The 11,078-nt window shown below is 39.4% G+C and overlaps 1 protein-coding gene across 1 annotated transcript in view; it reads right to left on the bottom strand.

Annotated features, from left to right (window-relative positions):
* Positions 1-10,502, bottom strand: part of LOC104625341 (microtubule-associated serine/threonine-protein kinase 4-like) — a gene marked incomplete at its 3' end in the record, with an annotated part of 64,771 nt that extends 54,269 nt beyond the window's left edge. The window contains exons 1-2 of the mRNA XM_010292943.1: positions 10,442-10,502; positions 203-272 (exon numbers count right to left, since the gene is read on the bottom strand). Of these exons, the coding sequence (XP_010291245.1) occupies positions 203-272; positions 10,442-10,502 (131 nt within the window). The remainder of the gene's footprint in view (positions 1-202; positions 273-10,441) is intronic.
* Positions 10,503-11,078: the final 576 nt, after the last annotated feature.

Consider the following 11,078-nt stretch of genomic DNA (forward strand, 5'->3'; position numbering starts at 1 on the left):
AAAGGACGTAGGATTGCATTGTATCAATCATCCAGTACAGCTTTGTTGCAACTGAGGTTTTAGGAGAGTTTACATAATCGAAATAACACTTGTCATTCTAAGTGATAGACTTGACAGGTGTATTTGCAATCATCTTGTATCTAGGTCCAATAATGTTTCCTCTATACAAAATGCATGCTGCATACTACAAACAACCTCTTACCTTCGTGCAAAAGAAAAGTGGGCTGAGGCACTGGGAGAGAAATTCCGAGGGCTATCTTGAGGACTGTTTCCTGTGGAGGGAGACACAAAAAAATATTAGGGGTGGGGAGGAGGGGGAAAGAACCCACTAAAAAGCATTCAGACATACTAATCCAAGCATTTCCAGGCAAGTTAGAAACAAATTTCAGAACAACTTCTCTTCACAGTGAGTTTATTTTCAAATAAACTTTAAAATAGAATCTTATTTCAATACATATTTCATTTATATTTGATTTTTAGTTATTGGATTTTATTACTCATAGACAACCCTCTATTTAGCCCTTTAATTCAAGAATTAAAGTTTAAAAAAAACCCAGTATATTAGCTTGAAAGAAACATACAAGGCAGGTTTTTCTAAATCACACAAAACACTTGAAAAAGAGAAAAATCACGATCAGCACGATTTATCCCTTACACAGTCTCTACAGCATTTCCACAGGAGCTTTAGTGTGATTTTTTCTGCCCCCCGCAACTCTGAAGCAAACAAGCAGACACAACACACTGAATTATTTTTTTTCCTTTAGTTTAGTTAGACCAAAGTGTGGAAAGGTGACCACCCTCTGTGATGAGAAGAAGGAACTGCACATTGTGAACAGGTTGTAACTTTTGGGTCTGTTACTGCTTCATCTTAAAGCACCCAACCTCCTGCTGACCAGCGCGAGCGCAGAAAGAAGGCAGCTGCCGAGAGCTTTTCCTGCCAGCTCTGCCCCTCAGCACCTACAGCTAGAGGAGGCACAGTATCTGAAGAAGAAATAAAGATGTCCCCTGGAAAAAAACAAACCAGAACAAAGAAAACACCGAACAAACAAAACCCAAACACATCAAAAGCTAGAAGGATTTGATTTAAAGTAGCACTGGCAGACGTCTAAAAGTCAGTCCTTCCTTAGATAGGGAACAGGCTGCAGCAACAATAAGTTAAAGAAAAGTAATATATTTGTTGTAGTGTTTTAAAATTTTTGGACATAAATGAGACCATAACATTAAGCAACAGATAAAAAAATGGCTCTTATGTACCCAGTTAGAATCAGCATTTGATTTTTGAGGAGAAAATTACTGCCTACATGTGAAAAAGCCAGTACAATAGAGTGAGTCCTTGAAAGGATTTCAAGAGGCCTTGATTTCTTCTCAAATTTTGGAATTAACATTGCATTAACAGAAACCATTTTTTTATATATATATATGAGAGCTGCTCCTCACAGCTCTGACCCTCGGCACCTACAACTAGAAGAGACACAGTATCTGAAGAAGAAATAAAGATATCCCCTGGGGAAAAAAACCCCAACAAACAAACAACAACAACAAAAAATCACAAGGTAAAAGGATGTTATTTAAAGTAGCACTATATATTTTCTTGTGTGTGTGTATATGTATACACCAGAAAGCCTAATCATGGAGCCATTAGGTTGCAAACACATAGAACATGAACACCCACCCCCCTGCTTTTTTTTTTCTGCTAGAAGAAGATGCAAAATGCTTTTTGAGCTGTGCTTAAATCACATCTTCACAGCTGTTCTTCCCATGGCCCCAAGAGACAAGGATTCCGCTCTTGCTGGCCAATACCTCCACCTTTTTTTTGCCTGTTTATCTATCATGGCTGAATTATGTCCTTCTGACATTCCCTCCGCCCCCTCAAGACCCCAGCTTCTTCGTTACCCTTCAGACACTTCAGAGGGCCTCAATAACTTCAAGTTGGCAAGGATTTTCAGTCCCTGAAGAGAGGAGGGGGAGGGAAGCAGAGGGAATCTGAAGCCACACATGTAGCACAGTTTTCAATCTTTATTTGGGGACCAACACAATTTATTCTTGTCCTGCATGAACTGCAAATACCAAGTTACTGGGAGCAACAGTCCCTTTAATTTAACAGCTAACTGGATTTTGTTTGCTGCTACCAGAGCTTATTTAGTAAAGATAAGCTAAAAAAAAAATAAAATTTTAACACTGTGCAGATAAAACACAGTCACAAACTTCAGCTACTTCACTAGAAAAAGTTAGTTGTAATTTGGAGCGTGTCTTGGACTTGGATAAGAGGAAAAAAAAGACAAAGAAGCTACCTTAAACTCTGGCAGAAAAGCAGAGAATTAGGCTTAATGCGGCGAGACGTAAACAGCTTTTGACAGGAAATAATTTGATGAACCAGCATATAGGGGTTTGTAAACAAATTCCTCTCCTCCGATAGCTATTTTAAAATTATGTATGGATACATACACATATTGTACACACATCAAGGACATGCCTCACTGTCCATCAGTCAGTCAGAAAATACGCATAAACTTCAAATAGAAGCAAAAACATGGTGGAAGAATGCAGTAGTTTTATAGCTATTGCAGTGGATTTGAGGAGACACAGTGCTGCAAACTACCTCACTAGAATCAACAAAGCTCACTTCCTTATGAACAAAACCTGAAGAAGTCAAAAGTCTTACTCAGGAAAAGCATCAGATCCTGTAATTAGGAAAAATTGATTTGCAAGCACTACTTCCAGTAGCAAACAAGCTTTTAAAATTACAAAACTGGTAAAGCCATATACATAATACCTGGATAACAAATCCTGCAGGTTTATCTAGAAACCTAAGAACTCAGACAAGCCTGGAAACAGAGAATGAAAAACCAAACCCCAAATGACTGGAGAAACAGCTAGTGCTATTACGGGTTTAGGGTGTGGTGTTCCAGAAAAGCAAGATAGGTTAGAAGCAGAGTCCTGTATGTGACCTTCATCCATCACAGCATTCATCCACCCATCTGCAAGTCAATACCTGGGAGACTTTCAAATAAAAACAAGTGCCAGTTAATTCTCTGTCCATATGTGCAGTGCTTGCTTATTAGTCAAATCCTGCTGTTCTTTGGGATTTGCTGGCTGTTGTATGTTTTAGTCCTAGGGTACCTCTATGCTGCTGGGATTACTGTCGATGTTTCTGACCTGGTAAAGTAAACCTGACTGGTGGTCATGCATTAGGTAAGTAATTAACTCCAGCATCCTCTGGGAGACACAATGAATAGGCAATCAACATACCAAAACAATACTCTACCTATGACAACACAAAGGGTAGCTCATTTTGCAAGCAGCTACTGTTAAGAAAATTATATCAAGACTAACTGAATTGTGATTGTTTTGTAAGTAGCTTCAAGAAGTCCTGTGTCTTTGCCACAGAGGGAAGATGTTTTAAATCTTTTAAAAAGGCATATGTTACAGTCACTGTATATTATTAATGTATATTTAATAACTGTCTACTTACAAAATAAAGAGTTTCAGGTGCAATGACTTTCTGTTAGTACTGAGGGAATAACACATTAATGATAATTGTTATCCCAAATTCCTGATGGATCAAAGGCAAATCCAGCTTGAAGTCCTGCTGCCACTATTTGACAGTCTTTTAAAAATGAATCACAGTACATCAGCACCACAGTAATACAATATAACAATGGGTCATACATTCCTCTACGACAGTTTACTTGGTGGTGAACTCACACTGCTAAGTGAATAATACACAAGAAACCATCCGTCAACTGTTACAGGTCTGACTTTCACACCATAGGAAATGGTGCCAGTCAACAGAACACACAGCTGGGCAGCAGAATCATTTTGAATACTTCTGCAGGTGCTTTCCACTGAGATCCACTCAGAGGTGAGGAGCTCAAGCTATTTCAAAACCTGGATTAATTATGCTTCACATCAGCAAATGACTTTCCTAGTAACAGCAAAGAAGGTTTGCACGCTCCTTAAATGCATTTGCCAGGGTGCTTTGCATGTTCTGAGCACTACTTAAAATACTGTCAGTGGTATGTTTTAATGGGATTTAATTTAAAAGTCAGTTGTATCTGCATGTAACTTACTACTTACACTCTCCTCTCCTGTTCCTAAACTAGTAGAAAATGCTCTGAAATTGCTGTAACAGTTTCACTTTGCCCAAAAGCAAGACTAAATAAAGTTTTATTTTAGCAAAATAATTTCTATTATTTTACATGTGACAAGTCAGAATAATTGAAATATTGTATTATTTTCCTTTCCGTAAATATCAATTTTCTTTGAAAAAAATTATATTCAGAACCCTGCTTTAATCTTCAGCTATCAGCATTCCTGTATTTCACCATAAAAACGTACTAAGGCTTCATTCATTTACAAACCTAATCTTCCTGTCCCCAAAATCCACTCAATGCACACTGTAGCTAAAGCAGAACAGCACAGAAGCTGCCTATGAGATAAATTCTTCTTTGCTTCAAATACACCATAGTAAGCCAGTAACCATTATCACCTACCTTGGACAAAAACCACAGGACTAAAGTTAAAAATCCAGGAAAACTAACTAAATTTGATGCATACACACAGCTGCCTCCAGTGTGATTCAAAGCCTAACACAACTAAAATACATGATGCAAACAGCTTTGTTCATTACTATACTTCAACATAGCTAGCTAAAGTACGTCTATCAAATGAAATTATCTGATGCAAGCAGTAAGTCGTAATGTAGTGAGAGCAGAATATTAACAGTCAGTACTATGTGTCTGCCCAGACCTAAAAAAAAATCCTAGAAAAAGGATTACAAGTGGAAGTCCTCCTTGGCCTTAAATTTTTCTTCAGGCAATTGCATCAGGTAAACCCATTCATAAACATTAAATACAACAGGAAAGGTCATGTTCATCCTCTCCATACTTAGTGGATGATTCTTCAGGAACCTCTTCCCATTCCATGAAGAAAACACCTCTGTCTGATTCAGATGACAATACAGGCTTTTCAGTCTTCCTGTTGCTAAGGTCTTACACAAAAAGCTCTCACATTCTCACATCCTACCAGCCTTTCTCCCCACATGATCCCATCTGATCATGTATGACCACAAAAGCACTCAGAGATTTGCTTTTCAAAGCTACACTAGACTGGTCCTTGCAAACATCGTCTGATCCAGAAAATGCAGTCAGGTCCTTCCCTATAACTCTTACAATAGATGAGCCCACAGTTTACAGCAGACATTTCTGTTACAGGTCATCCAGCACAAAATGCTGCATGTTGCTATGTAATTTCATACTTTTTTATTCCAGTCCTCAAGATCATTCAGTCATTTCAACACAGTTTCCCAATTCTGTTTCATACTGGATGTCTTCCAAAATTTACATCAGCTACAGTGGTTTTATGCCAATGCCACTTATGAGAAGATTAAAAAGGTTTGGCCACAAAACCAAAACCTGAGGACTCTACTGATAACCTCCGCTGCCACTTTACAATATTTCTCATTTTAACACATTAGTCTTCTCCCCCTTAAACAATTTCCCACCTATCTTGCAATTCTTGTCCTAGTACCTGTCATCTTAGTGGCACCACATGGAACATTTTACTAAAATACAGACAAGTAAGATTTACAGCATTGCTCCTAACAGCTAAACCTTGTTCCTAGAGCAGATACAATTAAACAGCACCACACGTTACTATTAATCATTAGGGGTTAGTATCACCCACAGGAACAAGCTCCTTGTGACTACTGAGGTGGGGACACTTGAACGCCCTGACTTGCTGAGATTATAATCATTCATTTTGCAGGCTGGGTGGTACAGATGACCTACCTACGCAGCAGCAGGCACTCAGCTAGAAAAGCCCATTAATGACCAGGGCACCAGATGTTGCCCAAGCTGATGCTGCAACCCTCCGCTTCCCACAATTCTGAATGTACCCGCAGTTCATGCAAAAATTAAAATGATCTTTCAGCAGGTTTAATGGCTTCCAGCCCAGATACTAAAGGCAAAGGATGTCCAAACAACTAACCTAAGGCAGTTACTAATAATGATGAAGGTCTGAACCCAAAGAAATGGGATTTGTTTTCTGTTTTCATAAGAAAAAGAAAGACTTTACATAGTGAAAGCTGATACACCTAGTAGCAACCCAAGCTCTTCAGGAGGTCTGAAGTAATGGCACATTGTTTCCAAAGGTGTAGCCAGATTTCTAAATGATTGCTCTGCAGTACCAAAGATGAAAACATTCTTGAGCAAAGCCACAGATATTGGCATGAGTGCTAATACAGTGCACTCTGACGAAGAGAGCTCCACCTTGAGATTCGCAACATGCCTTCACGCACCTTGCTTCAGCTGACACAGAGGATGCATAGCACTTTTGCCCTCAGAGATGTGAGGTCTTGAGGGAAAAAAAAAACAGGTACCTTAAACTAGTGGTCCAAACAAAGTTCATCTTGGGTATGAAATGCAAGCAAAGGTAACTAAGTATGTATTTTGTCTGTTGTCCCAAGAAGTAACAAATTCATGTAGAAGGGAACAGGCTGTTTGTAGATTCAAGGGTGTCCTCACAAGGGATGAAAATACTGACTTCAGACAACTCTGCAGCACTGACTTCCCAAGAAACATAATCTTATTAGGACTAAACAAGAAGGATATCCCATGACAACACTGAAGACGATAACTAATAGAAAATGATCCTGTGTGGATTTTGGAAAGTCTGACAATCTTGATTCCCTTCATCTTGAATGGCCTATAATAAAGGGATCTGGACCTGCATTAGCAGCTGAGATGGTACAAACATGAAGTCATGAGCCTAGTCCACTTAAATAAGAGCATCTAATGGAAGTATTTTCAGTAAGGGCAACAGCAGGATCTCCCCAGAGATGGCTGGAGTACTCTGACAGTAGTGGGATATGGTATCCTAAGAGAAACAGATCTGGCAGAAAAGCACTGGTAGTATGAAAACAGATGCCAAAATGGTTTTAAAAAGGCATGAGCAATCAGGGTCATACATAATCTTTCCATCTTTCCACTTGAATTGCTCAAACCACAGCAGGTTATGTCCTTCATTTTCGTGTTTCATGGAATCAGGAAGGTGCCCAATAAGGAACCTCTGGGCACTTCCTTTCCAAAACAAAAGCAAAGTGACTTCAGAGTATGTCCAGACCTTGAAAGGGGCCTTAAAGATCTCCTTTACAATCTCTCACCTTGATGTTAACATGATTGTTCTTAGATCAGAAGATAGGCTGTGGCAGGGCAATCTGATGCATGCCTGACATACCAAGCCCAACTTCAGTTAACTTTCCAACACATGAAATTACCGTAAAATGTAATCTTGCAATATATGGACAGAGATTAACTAAGTATCATAATTTTTAACCTAAAATGCTGTTAAGTATACATCACTATGTCCAACCATATTAAAGTAAGTCCCAAACTTGCATTTCCAATCACATTTGAAAGAGAACCACAAGACAGACTTCTACTTAAGCTAGGACCCAGCTAGCTGACAGATGAACATGTTCTGACTCTCTATGTTCAAAATAGCTCATCCTCCTACTGAAGTACTACAAAGGACCTGTAAAGCACTACCTCTCCTCTCTCCAGAACCAGAAGAAAATTCTGTGTTTTGAACAGGGTCCCTGAGGTCCCCAAGGAATGGGCAAGGTAAGAGAGGGGACTAGAGCATAGTAAAGTGGAACTCTCTGAGCCCCCATGTCTTCATCAGTGTTTTGATGTTTTTAAAGATTCTCAGAAGCATGTTAGGCTTTTTCTGAAGGGGGAAGCAACGTAATGAAGACCAACAAGAAGCCACAGAAGACAATTTTTTCTATGAAGACAATAGAAACAAAGAAGAGAAAAGGGTAAAGAGAATAGCTCTCAATGCATGTATAAAGATGCTAAGAAATTCGAAGAGGACTGAAGAAGCTAGGAAAGCTGACAGCCTGGGTTTGCTGCAACCTCTCTTTCTCCTACAGTCAGGAAACTGCTGCACAGAACTGAGTGAGAAAAGAATAACCCGTCAAAAGGTGCGATGTGAAGGAGCTAAATGTTTCTAAGGATGTGTTGGATTGAAAGAGTCCTCAATGGCTCAAGTTCCCAGCTCTATCACCAGTTAAGATTCAGCCCCTTGAAAGGCAGATCCAAGCATCAGTCTCTTCCTTTGACAGCCCTGTGCCAAACAATTGTGCAATATCGCATAAAGTTAGATTAGTTGTTAACATCCAAGCAGACTAATCTGTTGCAGCTGCACTCACCTGGGCAGATTCCTTGCATGAAACTGAACTCTAACAACACGCAAGAAAAACTTTTCTAGAGCAGGATCTCTCCAACGTCCTCCATATTCTGCACAATCTTACTAGGACATACTTGCCCAAAATGCATGTTATTTCCACGCTTCACCCAAGGGCAGTCTAGTGAATAAACCTGTTTTCAGTGAAAACTGGTATTTTGCTGCACATTTAGCTTGCTCCATCCTCCTCTAGGATTGGAAACTACTTCCTTTCCCTTTCCCTCTTCTGCTTTTATTGTTTCCTCCTCCAACAGCAAACACTAGTAAGAAAGACGTGAAAGTGTTAAAGAGGGTCATCTCCAATCCCTCTTTTGAGACTTGGAGCTTGTAGTACACGCTCCTGCCAGCTGGTCTTGTGCCGGCTGCACAATAAACTCTTCCAATTTACAGAACTTCTCTAGCAGAATCCCATCATTCCCAGCTACTTTCCAGATGTATTCAAGAGAGACCCTAAAATCATCTACCTGGACAGGAGATACACCAGGTTCTCAACGGATTCAAGAAGGCTTCTCTGACTTGCAGTAATCCCTCCCAGCCAAGCGCTGCCATGAGGAATAAACCCAGCAGGCTGTACAGCACATGCTGTCTCTTGTCACATCCCTCTGCTGCACTTTGCAAGAAACCAGGCAAACCGTACAGGTGGCCACAGAGAGCAGGGAGGCCAGTTGAGTGTGCAGATGCCAGTGCAGGTAAGACCTGGTGGCTGTGACAACACAAGAACACAGCATCACTCAAAATCCACTATGTCTCCTAAGACCGAGGTTACCAGGGATTTATATACGTGAAACTCTTGACGCACTGAATTCCTACTGTGTATGTAGATGAAAATTCATAACTTACGTGGATTTGCTGTACCATTAACCATGAAATTTGCATCTTTTTTTTTTGAGTGAATTAGGATGACATTTACAAAGTACAAATTTAAAAAAAAAAAAAATTGCCTACCAAGTCAATTCCAGGCAGTATGTGATTGATCACTAGACAAAGAAGAAAACCTGTCATGGGTGATGCTGAGCACGCTTTAACTTCAAATTGCTCCTTCAGGGGACTAGTCTAGGCACACTAGCCAGCTGGGCCAGGAGTCAACGGTTGTGTGAATATTTACTGTAATTAACTATACATAGAGGCAAACTTAACTACAGAGCTGGCCATACACATGCAAATTTCCATGACATGTATGAGACTTACTAGTGCTGCTGAAGTGTTTGGCACACATACCTTGGGAGAACGTGTCAGCATTAAGAGAACCTACTGTATCCTGGGTGACTGGAGAAGTTGACAAATTTCTATAACAAGTTTTTGAATACACAGTACATACTGCTGAGTTTAAGAACAGCTTACACTTAAGCTGTCTTAAGCCTTATAGAATCAGTTTTCCACTTTCAGAGCCACTTGTCAACAGTTGTTAAATCATCAATATTATTCCCTTTTTATTGTTTGAGAAATCAACTGACATGCTGCAGCTCCTCTTTTAGCTTCCCTCTGAGAGCAGGTGTCCAAAGTACTCAGTGTCATTGCCTAGACAAGGATTGGTATGGGGCTTTCATTTTGGCGTGTAGTTACAGCCAATGCTCAAACACATAAAAGAGACAAAAAAACTTCAAGGAAATATGTTTTGATATGCTGAAAATGTTCCTTTTTAAAATGAAGACAATCATTATCAATAAAATTTATTTATGGACTTTCATTCAATCTTTAATTGCTTCAGGTGCTTTAGAAACAAAACAAAATGATCAATTTATTGCCACATAAAGTGAAGCACAGAAATTTCCAGCAACATACCTAACACCCAGGGAGCAAAAATACTAGGAAAGGAATGTAATACTCTAGTCACTGACTCCACTACCTTTACCGTGTATGCAAGCTATTTTATATCCTTTTTACACTGAACTAGGCCCAGAAAGGGAAGGGTGAGGAGGAGGGAGAAAATCCATCAGAGTGTCAGAATGCAAGTTGGGGAAATAAAATATAGCTACGTGACCCATGTTAGGTATTTCTGGACTGTTTCTCACCATAACATAGGGTTTATGGATCTAAACACAATAGAAATTTGGATGGAATGATACACAACTTTTCACTATTACAAACAGTGGAAAGAAGAGTTAGTGGTATAGAGAATTTGTCTGTTTTCCCCTCCTCATATAGACATTTTAAGAATCTAATAAGAGCAGTAGTAGCATAGATATAAAGTCACCTGCATGAGCTGAAAGCGGTGAATGAGGCCGAGGCAGAGCTGAAGATTGGCCATTGCCCATCAAACTCTTCCTGTTGCTTGTTCTACAGCTGTGGGCAAAAAGAGAAGTCGTTAGCATCAGAAATACAGCAGGTACCACATGTGGGCATTTAAAGATTCTGACACTTTGTTCCTTCACTTCCCAATCTTCTATTAAAAATCAGAGCTATTGCTGTTTGTGTAGGCATGTCCAACAAGTCTATGATCATACTAGATAATGGCAAAGACATCAGTTTCCAAAGAAAATGCACCATGGATACTTCATAGGCTTGCACGTTTACTGTTCTCTGCAAAGACCAGCATTCCCCTGTAGAGTCATTTACAAAATGCTCTTCCCTGACTGCAGCTTGTTTCTCTTCCATACACTTTTAATAATATATAAAAATACACAAGCATAATGTGAAAAACAGTCTCAAGCTTAAAATCACCATTCAATGATTAAACCTATTTTTGTTGCATGAACTGTAGCTCCAAATCACATGTCACGAAAAGCAATGATTTATCAATCTGAGAATGATACAATAATTATAAATGTAATTATTGAGATAAATTTCACATCTGTGCCTTTTGTCAATGGAACAGATGATGCCTAAGAAGA

This window comes from Phaethon lepturus, unplaced genomic scaffold (genome assembly GCF_000687285.1).
Source record: "Phaethon lepturus isolate BGI_N335 unplaced genomic scaffold, ASM68728v1 scaffold4228, whole genome shotgun sequence".
NCBI lineage: Eukaryota > Metazoa > Chordata > Aves > Phaethontiformes > Phaethontidae > Phaethon > Phaethon lepturus.